Source organism: Geotrypetes seraphini, chromosome 11 (genome assembly GCF_902459505.1).
Source record: "Geotrypetes seraphini chromosome 11, aGeoSer1.1, whole genome shotgun sequence".
Classification (NCBI taxonomy): domain Eukaryota; kingdom Metazoa; phylum Chordata; class Amphibia; order Gymnophiona; family Dermophiidae; genus Geotrypetes; species Geotrypetes seraphini.
In genome coordinates, this window is record NC_047094.1 from 46,666,971 (window position 1) to 46,687,849 (window position 20,879).

The following is a 20,879-nucleotide window of genomic DNA, read 5'->3' on the forward strand; positions in this document are numbered from 1 at the left end:
CATGCTCTCCCACCGCATCAAACAATTCCCCACTACTACCCATCCTCCCCTACCCCACAGCGTGAGAAATGCCCACTCCCTCCCGCTACATAATCCCCCCAAATTCACCCTTGTACCCAACATCCCCCCCCTACTTTATTGACAAAGTCCAGCTGGGAAGGACACTATCTACTCCAGCTGGCAGGCCCGCCTCTTATAAAATGGTGGACCTTTCCCTTCCCGGTACATCCTGGGATGCACCGGGGAGTGGCCTAAGGCTCTGATTGGCCCAGACACTTAAGGCCCCTCCTAGGAAGGGGAGTGAATGGCCATCTCTCCCGCTGCCAGGGGTGGGTGTCCAGAGGTTGTGCGAGCGTGGTGGGAGAGAGTGGGCCTCTCTCCCGCCAATCTTTGATTTGATTTTTGTTTGTTTTTATAATACGTGGGTGTATTCTGCACACGTGCTGATCGCTACCACCAGCGACTCATCTCATGTAAATTTAGCAAGCCTATGTGAACATCTGCGAATCTCATTAGCATGCAAGGTCTTTTGAGAATGACTCACCTTTTTGAAATTGTTACAATAGCAACCTCAGTAGCAGCCTGTCGGATTTTACCGTTAAAAGTTTTGAGAATCTTCCCCTGAGAAACAATGAGATCTTACTGTTCTCACAAGCATTTTAGTTTGTTTAACACAGATAGTTTTACAAGACAGTGGTTTGCAGGTGATGAGCTTCATTATGGGATTTGGTTAATTACTGTGTGTAACACTTGTGGTTTGTTGTTTTATAATTATGTATGTTATTTTGTAATTAGCCTAGGTTTAAGTGGAATACAAATAAACAGTAGCAGCAGGGGGAGAACCTTTCACAGAAAGACAGAGGTATGGAAGAGTAAAGTATTATAAAAGATTTAGGACGGCTCCATAACGAGAGTCAGCAGGAAGGAGAGACAGGCCATTAAGGGGCTGTTTGGATAAGACCCTCAAGAAAGGCAGTATAGCAAATCTGAATAAAACATAATAAAGTTCTGCTAGGTTCTGCGTACAGCTTAGTTGGGGAGTCACAAAAATATTAAGATGTCAGTGTTTTGTGCACAAGCTGTGTGCAAAACTCACTCTGATATCAGCACATGGCTAATTTAAATCCCATGGTAATGAAGATATTAGCTACTGAACACAGAAGCAGAGCACACAAAAAAGCAAGGTTTTCTAATGCTGGGGTATGAACGCAAGGTTTTGAGTAAAAAAGGTTAACTTGTTCTTCTGCAGTCAGCGTTGGTGAGGGTTTCGTGCCCGTTTCCTTGTTTTAAAAGGCAGAATTGAAGGGGAGATGTGCTAAACAAATAGTACTGGACTGTAGACAAATATTTTTAACATTACAAAAACTGTATCAGCACCTGAAGTTGCATGTATATGCATCTGTGCCATGCACTGGAATGCTGCTCTGCGCATTAATATTGGCATTGCTAGCATTCTGGCATATTTGCTGATGCATGAGCATGTAACTTGGGGTGCTGATAACATTTTTTTTGTGCGCCTAGTTGTTGCTAATGCATCCTGTATGCTTTCCTATATTAACACACATATTTTGTGCACAGCCTATTTGCAAACTAAGAAAATTACTTACTGCATTAGGTATAAGGGTTTTTTTTACCACCATAAAAATCAACTTCAAAAACGGAGGGCTCACCTACTATAGTTAACAATCAACAATGTTTCTTTAACTGATTAACAATTTATCATTGTCATCAACGAGAGCAAAACCCGACAGTAGGAAAAGCCTCAGATGTTCATTTGCAGTGGCTTAGGGAATGTGAACTGAATTATCTGAGGGATCGCTTCAAAGATTTGTGACTTCCCTGACGCAGCGACAATCCAAGCTGCAAAATGCTGTCAGCGTCGGAGTGTTTCAAAGAAGCTCCAGGAATGGGGTTTTGAATGTTTAAAGAAATATAATAAGGTTTTCAAAGAAGCCTCAGGAACATGGCTTTGAATATCTACAGGAACACAGCAAGCACTTTTTCTATACATTTTTTTACAAGTTTGATTAATACTTAGTAGATAAGGACAGGTTGTTCACCCTCTCCAAGGTAGAGAGAACGAGAGGGCACTCTCTAAAGTTAAAAGGGGATAGATTCCGAATGAACGTAAGGAAGTTTTTCTTCACCCAGAGAGTGGTAGAAAACTGGAACGCTCTTCTGGAGGCTGTTATAGGGGGAAACACCCTCCAAGGATTCAAGACAAAGTTAGACAAGTTCCTGCTGAACAAGAACGTGCGCTGGTAGGGCTTGTCTCAGTTAGGGCGCTGGTCTTTGACCGGAGGACCGCCGCGTGAGCGGACCGCTGGGCATGATGGACCACAGGTCTGACCCAGCAGCGGCAATTCTTATGTTCTTAATACAGCAAATAGGTTCCGGTTTCTATGCCTGTGAAAGAAAAATAGGGAGCTGGGGAGCTTGGAGAAATTCTCAGTGTGACTCCCGTTGAAAATCTGAGGGTTTTTTTCTTACCCTCAGGTTTTGCTCTCATTGATGATAATGATAAATTGTTAATTGATTAAAGAAACATTGTTGATTGTTAACTATAGGGTCCTTTTATTAAGGTGCGCTAACCGATTTAGTGCACGTTAAATGTTAAAGATGCCCACAGGAATATAATGGATGTCTTAGCATTTAGCGCACGCTGAATCGGTTAGCGCACTTTAATAAACTCCTATAGTAGGTGAGCCCTCCTTTTTTGGTGGTTATTTTTCCTACTACCCATTTTGGATGGGTTTGTAGGTTTTTTTTTAATACATGCATTAAGAAACCGTGTGCTGAGATTTAGGGATCCTTTTACGAAGGCGCGTTAGCGGTTTAACGCGCACTAAACTGACGGCCGTGCTAGCCGTTACCGCCTCCTTTTGAGCAGGTGGTAGTTTTCTGGCTAGCGCATGAGTAAAAGCCGCTAACGCGGCTTCGTAAAAGGAGCCCTTAGTGCAGAGCTCCAAAACATGGTGTCTTCATCAGTCCCTAAGAAAGCAATGAGAGAAACTTTGAATGCATGTTTTCAGATAAGAAAGTATAGATATTTTTTAAAAAATAATGAGGCATACCTGTAATAATGCCAGGTCAGCATCTTGTGCCAACTGCTGCAGGTTCTTCACAGCAGAGGTTGATTTAATCACTCTTACCAGAGCAGGGGAGCAGTCTAATGGGAGCTCGTTTAGCAACGACTTTTCATCCTTCAGCAGAAGCAAGGCATGGTAAGGCCTACAGGGAAGGAAATAAATAGGACTGCATACTGGTTCCATATTAGGAGAGGTGGGTACGTGTGCAGTGAGACATACAATTGTGGTGCCCCAAATGCTTCAGATGCCGATTAGCCCTAGTCCCCCGTCCAAGAAAATAAGCAAGAAAGCTAGACCTCTGGTCAGGAGTTTCTGGGTAAACCACTATTTGATGCCTAATAGATAATGACATGGTGAACAAACACCACGGCTACAGAGACACCAAAGACTGACTTGCCACAAACACAGGAACAAAAAACTTTTCACCGCCCACAAAAACAGTGAAACACTTTGTCCCCACAGTTGGAAACATCCCCTCGTTCCTTACCATCATTAACCATGGCATCTTGGCCCCTCTAAGTTCTGGCGGCCATGTTGTCATCATTGTCCTGCTCTTGACTGCTCCCCATAGAGTGCAACTGTAACCCAGCATTTCTCAACATGCGGTATGCGTACCTTTAGCTGCTTATGGGAGGTATGCAGCACTGCGCGGGTCTCCCGCCCCCTTCCTCCCCAATGTGGAGCCACTGTCGTTCACCACCACCACTGGGAATCCCATTTGTAAACAGGCCTCCCTTCCTACCCTCTAGCTGCATGCCCCCTCCACTGAAGCCGACCCAGGCTTCCCTCCGATGTCAGAACTGACGTTAGAGGGAAGCCTTCCTGGTCAGTTGGAGGTCCCAGTTACCTCAACAGTCCTCCTTCCAGATGGGTTGCTCTCTCCTGCCTTCAGCTGCACTTGTTCTTTCTAGGGACACAGGCAGCAGCTCTTGCAAGCTGCATGTGGCTGACCCGGAAGTCTTCCTTATGAGTGATCTGCAAGGGGCAGGAGCGTAGGAAGATTGCTCCTGCCCCGAAAGCCCGCTAGACCACCAGGTAAGGTCCGGGATGCCGGGAGGGAGGCGGGGGTGAGTAAGAGCCAGCCAAAAACTTATTCGCGAATTTCAACATTGGTGGGCCAGCTCTGCCCCTAACCCCCGCAGTATACAAGTCCTATTCCCTTTCCCTTATCATAATTACTCCCAACTCTCTTTTCCTCCAGGATATACTCAAATATAAATTGATCTTAATATAAGTCGAGACCCCCATTCCCCCCCTCAAAGAAAAAGGAGGAAAACTGGTTGACTCAAATATAAGATGGGGGCTTAATATTCAAGTATCATGCCAGGCCATGATCTGCACCCAGTGTCCCCTCCCTCATGCCCTTTCCTGCAAGGCACTGTGTTCAGCCCCCCTCCCTGCCAGGCTATGCAGCCAGTCTCCTTCCCTGCCAGGCTCTGCACCATGTCCCACCTTCCTGCCTGTACCCTTTTCCCCCTCTGGTGGTCTAGTAGTAGGTCGGGACAGGAGGGATCCCTCCCTTCCCGGCCAATACTAACATTTTTTTGACCCCCCTCCCCCCACGTACCTCTTCTCACATCCCTGGTGGTCCAGCAGTGTATGGGCAAAAACAAACTTTCCGTGCTCCTGCCCTGTGCCCCTCCTTCTCACCGTCTGATCTCACGGCCAGTGGTGCACCGGCATGCAGGAGCGAGCTTCTCGAGCTCCTGCCCAGCCTTGCGCCACTCGCTGAATGTTTGCCACCAGTTCTCGCAAATCTCACAAGAACTGGCAGAAGCCATTCAGCGAGCGGCGCAGGGCCTGGCAGGAGCTCGAGAAGCTCACTCCTGCATGCCTATGTGCCGCTGACTGAGATCGTAGGGCGAGAAGGAAGGGCGCAGTGCAGGAGCGCGGAAAGTTCACTCCTACCCATACACTGCTGGACCACCAGGGATGCAAGAAGAGGTACGCAGAGGGTAAAAAAATTGTATCAGCCAGGACAGGAGACAAGAGGGATTCCTCCTGCCCCGGCCCTCCAGAGGCCTACATCAAGTCCAGCAGGGGGGTTGGGTGATGATCCAAATATAGGACGAGGCCCCTATTTTTGAGCCATTTTTTGGGCCCAAAAATCTCATCCTATATTTGAGTATATAAGGTACATCTTCAGGTCATTAAATCTTTCTCATGTGTCTTGTGGTGCAAACCTCATACCATTTTTGTCACTTTTCTCTAAATCACTTCAAATCTTATATTCTTAGCAAGATCTGGTCTCCAAAATTGAATACAATTCTCTAAGCAGGGCCTCATCAATGACTTGTATAGGTGCCTCAAAACCTCCTTTTTCAGTTGGTTATACCCCTTTTAATGCAGCCTAGCATCTTTCTGGCTGTGGCCAGAAGGTAAGGAAAAGAAATCATGATGCACAAGAGTAAAGACCCAGGGCAAATCAATACATCCAAGGTGGTCTGAAGATCACATGCAAGAAAAAACTATCACAGGACAACTATCTACAGGTCCTTGGCTATTGATATTGCTCAGAAATTTAGCAAAGTGTTTACTAAAGCTTAGCGCACACTAATTCCATTAGTACATGCTAAATGTGACATGCCCTATTTATGCCTAGGGATCAAGTGGAACTTAGTGTGCACTAAGCTTTCATAAAAGAGCCCCTTACCCCAGTTAATATTTTGTTAATTAGGAATTCTGTACAACACCCATGTGTGGACAGTAAAAGATAAGGGCAGCTTACCGGATGGCTTTCAGACTTCCCTCTATGGCTTCTGGTGGGATGAATTTTGATCCAACACAATGGATTTTATGAGGAAGACAGAAGCTCACCTCCAACCAATTATTGATATGCAATTGTACCACACCTGTAGTACAAAGGCTGCACAATACAAGGGGGGGAAAAAATGAGGAAAAAAAGAATTAATAAATCCTTTGCAGTAAAATTCTAAAGCCTTATCAAGAGGTCCTTTTTCTAAAGCTTAGCATGCGCTAACAGACATTAACATGTGCTAAGTGCCATGTGGCCCATAGGTATAAAATAGGAAACATACATTTAGGGTGTACTTATGTCTGTTAACACACACTAATCTTTAGTGAGAGCCCCTAGGAGATGATTACAATTAATTCATATCTCAGTGTCCAGTGTAGGAGGGTCTGGTCTTTAGATTTTCTAAATCTAAACTCAAGGCAAATTACAAATGAGCCCTACAAGGCTTACAATTTAAAGAGTCTCATTTTACCAACATGTGTTAACACATTAATATGGTTTAATGCGAGCTATATACTGTTAGTAAAATAGGCACTACTGACAATAATGGGGCTTATGTTACATAAAATATATTAAATCATGTCAATACAGGTTTGACAAATCTCAGGTGCAGGGTAACCATGACAGCTGGAAATTTGTGTGTGAGAGCTGTCAAGTGATCCAGTTTCATGACAGAAATCTTTGGTAAGTTCTGCTTTCTAGTATCATTTTCCTACTGCATTGTGATACCCTGTATCACTGATTTCAACTGGAAAAAGCCAGTCCAAAAATACAAAATTAAGATGGAAATAATAAATATGGAATAAACCTCCAGAATCAGGCAACAAAAATTGCTTCAGAACATAATAGCCTTAATGGGTCAGACCAATGGTCCACCAAGCCCAGTAGCCCATTCTCACGGTGGCCAATCCAGGCCACTAGTACCTGGCCAAAACTCAAAGAGTAGCAACATTCCATACCACCAATCCAGGGCAAGCAGAGGATTCCTCCATGTCTTAATAACAGACTATGGACTTTTCCTCCAGGAATTTGTCCAAACCTTTCTTAAAACCAGCTACGCTATCCATTTTTACCACAACCTCTGGCAACACATTCCAAAGCTTAACTATTCTCTGAGTGAAAAAAAATTTAGAAATGGGCGTTTACAATTACCATTTCAATTACGGCAGGGTTGGCTCCCTGTCTGAACCTGAGCCAGTGGACATAAGATCACAGTATAAATGGTAGTTGGTTTCAGCATTTTGCTAATTGATATTAGATGTATAAGGTAATTTGCCTAGTAGACTTTATATTGTTGCATGCTGAGAATTTTAAGTGAAATGAAGCCAAGAGACAGGCACTGCTGTTTTACATCAGGCATGAGAAGTGCTCTCCCCCCTTCCCCCAAAAAGGGTATTTTTGGAGCCTTCAAATATTCTAATGGATTCTCCCCCCCCTAAAACATACAAGGAAAAAAGAACCAACTTTGAATAAAGGACAAAACAGAATAGTAGTTAAAGTACATACGATCAACACTGTTGTTTTTTAATACTGTACGATGGATTGCTCACTAGATGGCACTCTCATGTAAGAAAACTTCTTAACCTTAGTACACAAAACAAGTGCTTGTCAGTGTCATGAACGGGTTTCAGAACAACAGGTATTAAAAATGTTTAGCTAACCTGTTCTTTTTAGAGAAGCTTCCTGTTAAATTTTATCTCTTGATTTATATGCATTTTGTCTCCTACTACCTATACAAAGTACAGCGCATCTTTATTTTCCCGTCTGATGTGAAACAAAGCAATGCTCGTCTGTGGATCAGCATGTCATACTGTGTAAGAACTACAGTATATCACTATTACCAGCCTGTTAGTTCAGAGTATTTCCAGTAAGTCCTTTGTTGATCTTTCCGCATCTTTGCCACGGTGCATAGAACAGTAGAGAGAAATCTTTATACACAAAGGATCACACAAATGCCAGTAGTATTCCCAGAGGGCTGCAATATTATGTATTTATTGCTATTTAATGGCAAAATTTGTATTCTGCACTCTCTCTTCCGTGCTAGGCAGATCACACTCTAACACAAATATTTCAGTTCACAATATCAAACCATAAAAACCACAATACATAAAAGACTTTCATAAACTAAAATAAAGTAATGCCTTTGAAATTTTCTTCTGAAGTGTTACTACCATTGAACAAAATTTATTATGTTCCCTCAAAGCCTATGTCTGAGGCTCAGGGCATAATGGATCAAGGGATAAAAGTTGATAATCAAGATATAAGATCAAAGCACTGAGGGCCAGATTCTGTAATGGGCGCCTAAAAAAGACAGATACATAGTTAGGAGTCTACTGCATATCAATCACACTTAGGCATGGTTCTGTAATGGGTGCCTAACTTAAAATTTAGGCACCTGCAATGTAGGCCAGAGTTTTAAAGGTCTACATTATATGTGCCTAAGTCCTTTAGAGCAGGGGTCTCAAAGTCCTTCCTTGAGGGCCACAATCCAGTCGGGTTTTCAGGATTTCCCCAACGAATATGCATTGAAAGCAGTGCATTCACATAGATCTCATGCATATTCATTGGGGAAATCCTGAAAACCCGACTGGATTGCGGCCCTCAAGGAGGGTCTTTGAGACCCTTGCTTTAGAGAATCGCACCTAGCGGTGCTTAAGTCTTTCTTCCCCCTCTAAATACACCTACTTTGGTGATAGGTGCCTAGCTCACAATTAAATTTGATTTTTTTCCCAATTATAAGCTTATTAAAGCTCATTATTGAAGCCAATTTACTAATTAAGTTAGGTGCCTATTTATTTAGGTGCCTCTTTTATAGAATTTCTCCCTGAATGTTTCAGGAATTTGGCAGTCTTCATTATCAGAGGTTTAGGACATTTGTTTTGGAGCAAAAAATGTTTCTTCAGCCTTCACATGCTGAGAAAAGTGAGATCCTGTTTCCACCAAAAACACTTTGCCGTGCTTGTCCAATCCACCATCCTTTCCAGACTAGACTACTGCAACTCTATCTACCTTAGCCTAACAAAGAAAAACCTTCAAAGACTCCAGCAAATTCAGAATACCGCTGCTAAGCTTATCTTCGCAAAAAGCAAATTCGACCACGTCGCACCGCTTTTATCCAAGCTCCACTGGCTTCCGATTATCTCCAGAGTCCACTTCAAATGTGCCTGCCTCACTTTCAAGATCCTACACGGTATTCTCCCTCCCTTCATTCCTCTTTCTTGGAACTCCTCTAACCCCAATTCTGCCAGATCCACACAAAAACTGAAACTTTCCTTTCCCTCTCTAAAAGGCGTTTCACTTGTAGGAAAACTAGGTTCTTCCCTCCCTTTCAGAATTAGCTCTGGAACAACCTTACCTCCCCTCTTAGGAATCTGAGCTCCCTTCAACTCTTCCGTAAACATCTGAAAACCTGGTTATTCTCAAAAATGTAACTCCTCCTCCCTCTCTGGTTATTCTAGTCTTCTAAATTTTCTCTTCATTTTGCCTCTTCCCTCCACTGGAGTTCCTTTCTACCCTAACTCTTGTTAACCGTGTCGAGCTTTACGAATGTAGAGATGATGCGGTATACAAACCTAAGATTTAGATTTAGATTTAGCAAAATCAGAATGCTGTTATGAGACTGTTTTCAGAAATTCCCAGCTTTTATTCTGTGAAAAAAAAATTTGGATATATTCAGATGTTACTAAAAAAAAACACAGGAATGGAGGAGACTTTTTTTGGTCTTTAGAAGGGATGTTCTGGCATTGGGTGTTACCTTTTTATTAGCTTATCCATGTAAATGTTCAGTTAAATATCTTAGAGTAATGTATACTTTTTTTTTTTTCTTCCTGCCCAGCTGAAAGCCTTTATAGACTTAAAAAGATTGTGGCCTGAAGAATCCAGGATTAGCGGTTGAATTATGTATTTTGGGTCTTCTCATGTAAAGCCTTTCTTTTCTTTTTTTGTTGCTGATTCAGTTTCTTCTCTGGTTTCTGTATCATTCCCCTCCCCCCCTTTAGTGGTCTAAGGATCTGGCTGATTTTCTTTATACTGTAATATGTTTTTCTTATTCTATTTTTGATTTATTCAATTCGCTTTTCACATACAAGTTAATAATACTTATAATAAAAGAAAAAAATCTATAAAATAAAGTAATGCTCTGCATTGTATTTAATGATGAGTCACCACTATTGCTGCTATATACCCTATCATCTATCAGATAGTTTGTAAGGCTTGTTGGAATAGAAAGTCTTCAATTTGATCTTAAAAACTTTCAAGTCCCCCATAGCTCATATATTGGGAGGCAATGCATTCCATAGTATCAGACTAGCTACAATATATTACAAGTCATGTTAGAACTGAAAATGCACAGAGATCTGTAGACCTTTTGTGATAAATACAAATTTAACTAAAAATGACAGAAAAACTGTTACAAGTGGATGTTCTGTAAATAGTTGCAAAATACAGTATTTTAAAATCACCAAAACTCTGGTTAGTAAAATTTTCTGAGTATACTTCCTATGGTCTCGTGAGTTGCATAAAATTTAATGGCAAGCCACATTCAGACTGTGGGTTGAAGGTTACCCTCCCTTGGTCTAGAATCTGCTCAAGTGATGATTCAAATCTTAACCCTAGTTTCAAGATTCAGGATTGCCACAATATAAATGAGAAAGATTTGCATACACTGGGTCTCCAGTGGCGGAATACAAATTCAGGGATAACATAATATTGTAATTTGTTACACACCTATAACTGGTAGATGCATGGAACAGTCTCCCGGAAGAAGTGGTAGAGACAGAGGCTGTGTCTGAATTCAAGAAGGCGTGGGATAGGCACATGGGATCTCTCAGAGAGAGAAAGAGATAATGGTTACTGTGGATGGGCAAACTAGATGGGCCATTTGGCATTATCTGCCATCATGCTTCTATGCTTTTCTCAGATGTTCAAGGCAAGTATTAAGTTGGTAAACTAGCTGCTGTGTGTTATGCTTTACTATGAGAAGGTGAGCAGCACAAAGGGAAGGTCCAGATTTTCCCATCCGTACCTAGACTGATTATCTCCAGCTGCTTCTTCAGGCACAATCCATGCCTTTGTTGTTTTGTGGCTTAGTTCCTAAGATTCAGGGATGAAATCGTAGGGAGTGGTGAAATATAAGGAGATTTCTATTTCACCCCCACCTCCACCCCCAAGGTAATGATTTTTTTTTTCCAAAAGACAGTGTTCCTTCACTGGTGCCAGCAGATGGCACCCTCCACGATAAGATGATGCTGTTAATGTAAATGTCAGTTGATACCAGCGGGAGATGCCAAATCTAAAGAGAGGAGTGTGCTGTTAAAGTTTACAATTGAAGCATGAAGATTGGACAGGATGTGAATTATGAACTGCAAGTAAAGGGTCATGAAGGAGTCTACCTGATGGCATTTCCCCGCTGGTATTTTCTCAGCTGGAAACACACTGAATTGCTTTACAGTGATTAACATGTGCTAACCACTTTAGACCTCAATTTAGATATTTACACATTGATACAGGAAAATTTTGGTACCAACCCCTCCATCTGGTAGATAATGTACAAATCTATCCCAGCAGGGAAGTTTACATAGCAGTTATGGCCTCCCATAGATCAGGGGTAGGCAATTCTGGTTCTCTAGAGCCTCAGGCAGGTCAGGTATGGAGATGCATACCTGCAAATGTATTTCCTGCATATTCATTGTGGATATCCTGAAAACCTGTCCTTCTTTAATAAACAGTATTAAAAAAGCTACAACAGCATAGCTATAGCCTTTAAACCCAAATTTTAACGGATTAGAGTGTTACAAAGTAAACTGATGATTCATGTTGGCCTTGTATGTTGTCTGCTTTTAGCCAGTAAAGAAAATCTTTGATTACTCTAATTACACACAGAGGGGTCAGAGGTGCCATAAATTAAGGAGTCTGAGTCAAAGGTTTTATGTACTGACTCCACAGCCCTGGATCATGCTCCTCCTACATGTCAACCCCCCCCCCTTTACATTTGCTTATTTTTTGGGCATAGATAAATGTGTAAAAAGGGGCACTTAACTATAGATGCCTTGTTATAGAATTGCTCAGGTACACACAAACTATAAGCCCTCAGGAGATAAGGAACCTAAATGTAACTCGCCTTGAGATACTGAAGTGTGACCACCATAAAACTCTTTGATCTGATGACAATACCCTTTATTAGGTGGGCTGCCTCTACAGCCTACAGTTTCTTGTTTTGGGGTTTTCTTTTTTTTGGGGGGTTGCTTTTCTTTTCTAACATTGCTTCTTTAAATATTGCAGAGTAGAACACCTATATTTACAGTATGTAAGGATTAACTTGTGCTGTTTTCTTTTGAAATAAAAGTAAATGAAAAAAGGCACTTAATAAATGTATAAATAAATAAATGTAACTCTTTCATGCATCTTCACTTTCATGATCCTGAAAACCTGACTGGCTTGGTGTGCCTTCAGGAAAAGGTTAAAAAAAACACTGTCCTAACAAGCGGTGGAAAAGTCTTTCAGATTTCAATGTGTGCTAGTGAGATTTGGTCTTGACCTTGGGGCCGCTGCGTGAGCGGACTGCTGGGCAGGATGGACCTTTAGTCTGACCCAGCAGCGGCAATTCTTAGGTTTTTATGTACTTATGTTCAAATGCAGATAATTCATTTTATTTCACTGGCTCCTACCATGTCATTCACCGATTTTCCTTGTTCTGTTACATGCTCACATGAGAGAAAAGAAAAAGGCCCTTGTGACGGCACGCAATATTTGTGCACTGTAACACAAGATTTCATGACCCACAGATGTCATATGGAGAGGTGGCATATGTATCACATAAACTAAATGGCTGGCTGCACAGTTCTTTGTTTACCTGTCATAAGCTTCTTTTAAATCCCTGGCCAGCTTGCACTTGGGTAAAATATGATGAAACGGGGACTGTGGCCCTCCTTTAGCTACAATTAAAAGTGAAAAAGAAATGATATGCCAGTCAACAGATGGGCAGAATTGTTTTAGAAAATGAATTTAACAGGAAAAATAAAACTCTATAAATTAGAAGATATTTTTTGCTCAATATCTATTTTGCACATCAAACCCACACAGCCATAAAGCAGTTACTTACCGTAACAGGTGTTATCCAGGGACAGCAGGCAGATATTCTTAACGCATGGGTGACGTCACCGACGGAGCCCCGGTACGGACACTTTTAACTAGAAAGTTCTAGATGGCCGCACCGCGCATGCGCGAGTGCCTTCCCGCCCGACGGAGGAGAGCGTGATCCCCAGTTAAGATAAGCCAGCTAAGAAGCCAACCCGGGGAGGTGGGTGGGTCATAAGAATATCTGCCTGCTGTCCCTGGATAACACCTGTTACGGTAAGTAACTGTGCTTTATCCCAGGACAAGCAGGCAGCATATTCTTAACGCATGGGTGACCTCCAAGCTAACAGAGAGGGAGGAGGGATGGTTGGCCATTAGGAAAATAAATTTTGTAACACAGATTGGCCGAAGTGTCCATCCCGTCTGGAGAAGGCATCCAGACAATAGTGAGTAGTGAACGTGTGAACCGAGGACCAAGTGGCAGCCTTGCAGATTTCCTCGATGGGCGTGGAACGGAGGAAAGCCACAGAAGCAGCCATAGCTCAGACCCTGTGGGCCGTGACAGCACCTTCCAGTGAGAGACCGGCCCGAGCATAACAGAACGCAATGCAAGCAGCAAGCCAGTTAGAAAGCGTCCGTTTAGAAACAGGGTGCCCCAGACGGTTGGGGTCAAAGGACAAAAAGAGTTGAGGTGAAGAGCGGTGAGCCCTGGTACGGTCCAGGTAGTATGCCAGGGCCCGCTTACAGTCTAGCATGTGTAACGCCTGTTCCCCAGGATGAGCATGGGGTTTAGGGAAAAAGACAGGCAATACAATGGACTGGTTGAGGTGGAAGTCCGAGACCTCCTTGGGAAGGAATTTAGGGTGGGTACGCAGAACCACCTTGTCATGGTGAAAAATAGTAAAAGGTGGGTCGGCCACCAGTGCATGCAGCTCACTAACCCTCCTGGCAGAGGTGATGGCAATGAGGAAAAGCACCTTCCACGTCAGAAATTTGAGTGAAGTAGTGGCAAGAGGCTCAAATGGAGGTTTCATGAGGGCTGATAAAACCACATTCAGGTCCCAGACGACTGGAGGAGGCTTCAGAGGTGGTTTGACATTGAAGAGGCCTCTCATGAACCGGGAAACCAGTGGATGAGCCGTGAGAGGTTTTCCGAGGATAGGCTCATGAAACGCAGTGATGGCACTGAGGTGGACTCTGATTGAGGTAGACTTGAGGCCAGCGTCGGACAGAGAGAGCAAATAGTCCAGTACAGTTTCCACCGCCAACGAGGTGGGGTCGTGGTGATGCAGGAGACACCAAGAGGAGAACCTGGTCCACTTCTGATGGTAACATTGGAGGGTGGCCGGTTTCCTGGAGGCATCCAAAATGCGACGGACAGGCTGAGACAGATTCTCTGTAGAGGTCAGCCCGAGAGAAACCAAGCTGTCAGGTGGAGCGATGACAGGTTGGGATGAAGTAGAGACTGATGCTGCTGCGTAAGTAGAGTAGGAAACACAGGAAGAGGAATGGGCTCCCTGGAGCTGAGCTGGAGCAGGAGGGAGAACCAGTGTTGGCGAGGCCACCGAGGAGCGATGAGAATCATGGTGGCTCTGTCCCTGCGGAGTTTGAATAGCGTCCGCAACATTAGAGGCAGTGGAGGAAAGGCACAGAGGAACCGATCCGTCCAGTCGAGCAGGAATGCATCCGGGGTCAGACGATGAGGAGAGTAGAGTCTGGAGCTGATGGTTGTGAGGAGCTGCAAAGAGGTCCACCTGAGGAGTGCCCCAGAGAGCAAAGATGGAGTGGAGTGTGGGAGGATCCAAGGTCCACTCGTGAGGTTGAAGGATGCGGCTGAGGTTGTCAGCCAGGGAGTTCTGTTCGCCCTGGATATAGACGGCCTTGAGGAAGAGACTGCGGGCCGTAGCCCAGGTCCAGATGCGGATGGCCTCCTGACAGAGGAGGGGAGATCCGGTGCCGCCTTGCTTGTTTATGTAGTACATGGCGACTTGGTTGTCTGTGCACAGGAGAAGAACCTGAGGATAGAGAAGGTGCTGGAAGGCCTTGAGAGCATAGAACATGGCCCTGAGTTCCAGGAAGTTGATGTGATGTTGACGCTCCTGAGGGATCCAGAGTCCCTGGGTGCGAAGATCTCCCATGTGAGCTCCCCATGCATAGGGGGAGGCATCTGTGGTTATGATCATGGAATGAGGGGGTAGATGAAAGAGTAGACCCCTGGAAAGATTTGAGGAGTTCAACCACCATTGAAGAGATTGCTGAAGAGACGATGTCACAGAGATGGGATGAGAAAGAGGATCCATGGTCTGTGACCATTGGTTGGCTAGAGTCCATTGAGGTGTCCTGAGGTGGAGTCGTGCCAGAGGAAGCACATGGACTGTCGAGGCCATGTGACCCAGGAGGACCATCATTTTCCGAGCAGGAATAGAGCGACAAAGGAGCACCTGACGGCAGAGATGGAGCAGGGTTCGTTGGCGGTCTGAGGGGAGAAACGCCCTCATCAGAGTGGTGTCGAGGACGGCACCAATGAACTGAAGTCACTGTGTGGGAAGGAGATGTGACTTGGGGTAGTTGATCTCAAACCCCAGGAGATGGAGGAAAGAGATGGTGTGTTGAGTGGCTTGTAGCACAAGCGGAGACGTAGGAGCTTTCACCAACCAATCGTCCAAGTATGGGAACACCTGGAGGTTGTGAGACCTGAGGAAGGCCGCCACCACAATAAGGCACTTGGTGAACACCCTGGGCGATGATGCGAGGCCAAAGGGTAGCACTTTGTACTGATAGTGGTGGTGCTGTACCTGAAATCGGAGGTAGCGACGTGAAGTCAGATGGATCGGAATGTGAGTGTAGGCCTCTTTGAGGTCTAGGGAACATAGCCAGTCGTGATGAGAGAGAAGAGGGTAAAGCGTGGCAAGGGAGAGCATCCTGAATTTTTCCTTGACCAGACACTTGTTGAGGTTCTGAAGATCGAGGATGGGACGGAGGTCTCCTGTCTTCTTGGGAACCAGGAAGTAGCGGGAGTAGAAACCCAGACCCCTTTGGTCTGGGGGTACCTCTTCGATGGCATTGAGAAGAAGAAGGGATTGGACCTCCCTCAGGAGGAGGGGGGGTTGAGAGGAGTGAGAAACAGACTCTATGGGAGGATTGTCTGGTGGAAGAGTCTGGAAGTTGAGAGAGTAGCCGTGGCGAATGATGTTGAGGACCCACAGGTCTGATGTAATGACCTCCCAACGGTTGAGGAAGAGTTGAAGGCGGCCTCCTATCGGCTGAGGAAGAGGCAATGATGGCGGGAGACTGGCTATGCCCTGGAGAAAAGAGTCAAAAGGGCTGAGATGGTTTTGACTGTGGGGGAGGCTTGGCAGGTTGGTGAGTCTGTAATCGTGCCTGAGTTTGGTGCTGCTGACAAGGCCGGCGAGGCTGTTGTTGCTGAGGCGGGTTGAGAGGTCTGGCCGAGAACCTGCGTTGGTAGGAAGACTGCTGTTTGTAGGGGCGAGCAGGTGGAGTCTTCTTTTTAGGTTTGATTAGGGTATCCCACCTGGTCTCGTGTGCTGAAAGTTTCTGGGTAGTTGAGTCCAGGGACTCCCCGAATAGTTCATCACCAAGACAAGGTGCGTTAGCCAGGCGGTCTTGGTGATTAATGTCGAGGTCAGAAACTCTCAGCCAGGCCAAGCGCCTCATGGCAACAGCCATGGCAGATGCTCGAGAGGTCAGCTCAAAAGAGTCATAAATGGATCACACCATAAATTTCCGGAGTTGGAGCAAACTGGAGATTTGTTGTTGAAAAACCGGGATTTTACGCTCAGGGAGGTACTTTTGTAAGGAGGAGAGTTGTTGCACCAAATGCTTCATATAGAAGTCCGGGTCCCTGACGTCGGTGTGCGCAGGACGGGACGGTGGTGCGGACGGCTCAGTGTGGCGAGTCTTAGAGAGAGATTTGCCAGAGCGCATCGAGACGGTACCGGGGGAGGAAGATCGATGCCGGTCCTGGTCTCGGGGGGACTGGTGTCGGTCTCGATGTCGGGGAGGGTCGGCATCAGAGCGTGTTTGTGCTGGAGGATTAAGTGGTTCAGCCGCGAGTACCGGCATGGAGGTGTTCAACGGTGCCGATGGTGTCGACACCGGTGGTATGGTGCGATGCTCGGGCCGGTCTGGTACCGGAAGGAGAGGGGCCAAAATTGCAGGCAACAAGTGCTGGAGTTGTTGTTGCAGTTGCTCTTGCAATTGGCTTTGGAGTATGGCCGCAATGCGGTCGTCCAGAGGGGGCACCGGTACCGCTTTTTTCTTTGTCGGTACCATAGGTGCCGCTCCATGCCCCGGCGATGAGGATGCCGATGACGAGGCACTCACCGAAATCGGGGCGGAGCGTTTGCGGGGTCGGCGTGATGCCGGGAGGACCGGCGTCGCCGGTGTGGCAGGAGGGCGCTCAAGGGAAGTGGAAGGCTTCTTAGCCGGCTTACCTGTTGCCAGCGACCCCGAGGAAGGATCAGGCGGCGAAGTAGTTGGTGCTGACTTTTGCGGCGCCGTTGACGGCGCGGCCAATTCCATGGCAGATCCGGTACCGAAAAGGATATTCTGTTGGATCTGTCTATTTTTCAAAGTACGTTTTTTAAGAGTAGCACAGCGGGTGCAGGTGTCAGCCCGATGCTCTGGACCCAGACACTGTAGGCACCAATTGTGCGGGTCAGTGAGAGATATCGGGCGTGCACACCGCTGGCACTTCTTAAAGTCCGGCTGAGGGGGCATGAAGGGGAACACGGCCTCCGCAAAATCAAAACCGGAGGCCTGTATGGTGGCAACAGGCCCCGCCGGGGCCAGCCCGAAAAATAAAGAAAAAACAAAGTTTTTTGTTTTGTTTTTTTGCAAGTTAGAACGAAAAACGAAATCCAAAGGAAAAGGAACAAAAAAAGGAATAAAATAGCGCGAGCGGGAAGGCAAAAACCGAGATTTCAACAGCCATTGAAAGCACATGCGTCTTCTTCGCTCCGCGGAAACGAAGAAACTGGGGACCACGCTCTCCTCCGTCGGGCGGGAAGGCACTCGCGCATGCGCGGTGCGGCCATCTAGAACTTTCTAGTTAAAAGTGTCCGTACCGGGGCTCCGTCGGTGACATCACCCATGCGTTAAGAATATGCTGCCTGCTTGTCCTGGGATAATAAAGGATCTTAGGCAGGAATGTCACTTACTGCTGCTCAAGCTCACAAGTACACAAAAACATGATTTGAGAATATATATACAGCAGAAATACAAATGACAAATAACATTCTGTATTACTGCAAGTCATTAATAGAAAATGTGAAACAATTATCCTGATTTTAGCCTCTGAGGGAAATCTGCACAAGTACATGGGTGCAAAAGTACCCAGGAACATACCTTAGGTTGATTTCTAAAAATTAGGTAAATTATACGCCAGTATAAAATACCCAAAGGAGGAGGAGAAGCCTAATGGACAGAGCACAGGGCTGGGAATTGGAGATCTCAGGTTCAAATCCCATGGCAGCTTCTTGTGGTTCCTGGCAACCTCACCTAATTTACGGGTCCTTTTACAAAGGTGTGTCGTCAAGCAGCGCATGCCAAACATCCCATAGGAATAGAATAAGCAGCTTAGCATTTAGCGTGCACTGCTTGGCCGTGCACCTCTTTAAAAGGACCTGTAAGAGTCTTCAATTGAAACAGTCAAACTTATGTGGCAGTGGCTCTAAAGGCTATTCATAGATTGCTGCTTGGAATTGGCTCCCTGATCCAACAATGCCCCTGAATGCCTAACTAGAAAGTGGTTAATAAATCCAGTTATAAAACTAGAGACCTCTATTTACTAGTACTACCCACAGCAATTTTCACAAACAGAAAATCACCTAAACCCCTCTAAAAACTGTCTTCCACATGTTTCTGAAGACATTATCCTCACTCTGGGAATTGTTTCCGAGGATAGCTACATGAGAAACCTAGTTAGGAGAGTCTTCTGTCAGACAAGTTACAGGCTTCCTTCCTTCCGGTATTATGAGACTACAGAACTGAAATCCAGGTGGGCAGCAGGGTTTATGTGCCTCATCACGAGAAACCTGAAAAGTCCTGCATTAATATGACAGGCTAGTAGCAAAGTACTAGAAAACACTGCCACACAGCTTTCAAAAGAGAAAATGGTAAAGCTAGGTTTTTATTCTAGTAAAGGTACCATAGTTAGATTGTGAGCCTGCCAAGACAGGCAGGGAAAATACGTCATAGGGCTCCTTTTACGAAGCCGCGTTAGCGATTTAACGCGCGTAATAGCACGCGCTAATTTGCCGGCCGCGCAAGCCGCTACCGCCTCCTCTTGAGCAGGCGGTAGTTTTTCGGCTAGCACAGTGGTCAGCGCACGCTAAAAAGGTGCGTGCGATAATGCCGCTAAAGCGGCTTCGTAAAAGGAGCCCATAGTTTATAGTTTTATTAAAATTTGATATAATCGCCTATTCCTAGGTTTCTAGGCGAATTACAAAAACAAAAAAATTATACAATGTTAAAATACATAAACATATTTTTGGGGATTATTTGACATACTGAGACACTGGGGTTGGCAGGGAGGAACTACAAAAGCTAAAAGAAAACATTCCAGGTAAACAACAAAAGGGTGGGTTGGTTTAAGAAGAACTAAGAATGACTTTTTAACTCTCCTGGAGATTAATGTTCAGGTACAAAGTTACATTGAGAAGGCATCTTTGACGAGATGGCTTTTAAGTTTCCCTTTGAAATGATCTAGTATTTTTTCTTCTCTTAATTCGGGTGGCAGGGCAGTCCACAGTTGAGGACCTGTAACAGAGGAGATTTCCAATCGTCTAATACCAATAATTTTTAGCGAAGGGATAGTTAATAAGTGCTGATTTGTAGATCGGAGCGCACGCAGTGGGGTATATGGAATTAATAAATTATGAATGAATTCTGGAGTTTTTGCATTTATCGTTTTATGTACCAGCAGACTCTCCTTGTAGGCGATTCTATGTACAACAGGGAGCCAATGTGCCTTTTTTCAAAAGGGGAGAAACATGATCGTATTTTTTGGCATTTGCTATTATTTTTGTTGCTGCGTTTTGAATTATTTGAAGGCGCCTTATTTCTTTTTTGAATAACTCCTTTTAACATTGAATTGCAATAATCTAGTTTTGAAATTACAAGTGAGTGAATTAAAATATTTAGGGATTTTGATTCCAAAAATTTTGAAATTGATCCGATTAACTGGAGTTTGTAGAAGCAGGATCGCACAACGTTACTAATGTTACTAATCAATGTATTGTAAACAACGTCAGGTGACTCTCTTTATGAAAAGGCACTTAATAAATCCCAATAAATAAATAACTCCCTCCCCCCCTTTTACAAACTGTAATAGCGGCTTTTAGCATAGGCTGGAGCGCTGAATGCTCTGTGCTGCTCCTGACACTCAGAGTTCCTATGAGCGTTGGAAACAGCGCAGAGCATTCAGCGCGCTTGCCTGAACTAAAAACCGCCATCACAGTTTTGTAAAAGGGGGGAGGGGAGGGGGTAAAATTCCAATACTCAAACTGGCAGTCAAATATCTCCTGACCTAACCAAACAGTGACGGATTACACTTTACAGGTGTCTTCTGCTGCAGTTCTTAGATAGTTGATGCCCCTGGCATAACATAGGAGGATAATAAAAACAACAAGTAAGAGACACCACTGACTTTCCGCCATTGCTGTGACTTCATCCTGGATGGCTAGAATGAGTGTGGCTTCTCTGGTCAGATACTGGCAGCGACGCTCCTCATGCTGTAGGACTATCGCAATACGGCGCGACAGGTTGTGCAAGCAGTTTATCACTGATGCATCTGCATTAGCCTACGGATAAAAAGGAAACATTTTATAAAATCAGTTTCCAGAGCTATACAGTAGTATGTGATAAATGGCAGAGTCAGTTCTTTCGTCGTCCATTCACTGCAACGATAAGGGCATCAAAGGTTAAAAAACATATTGGAA

General features: G+C 44.8%; 1 protein-coding gene across 8 annotated transcripts in view; it reads right to left on the minus strand.

Moving 5' to 3' along the window:
* Window positions 1-20,879, minus strand: part of NPRL3 (NPR3 like, GATOR1 complex subunit) — a 95,356-nt gene that overhangs the window by 33,125 nt on the left and 41,352 nt on the right. For all 8 annotated transcript variants that reach the window (XM_033962842.1, XM_033962844.1, XM_033962840.1 and 5 more), the window contains 4 exons: window positions 20,588-20,741; window positions 12,695-12,776; window positions 5,818-5,955; window positions 3,075-3,231 (listed from right to left, as the gene is read on the minus strand). In XM_033962842.1, coding sequence (XP_033818733.1) covers window positions 3,075-3,231; window positions 5,818-5,955; window positions 12,695-12,776; window positions 20,588-20,741 — 531 coding nt within the window. The remainder of the gene's footprint in view (window positions 1-3,074; window positions 3,232-5,817; window positions 5,956-12,694; window positions 12,777-20,587; window positions 20,742-20,879) is intronic.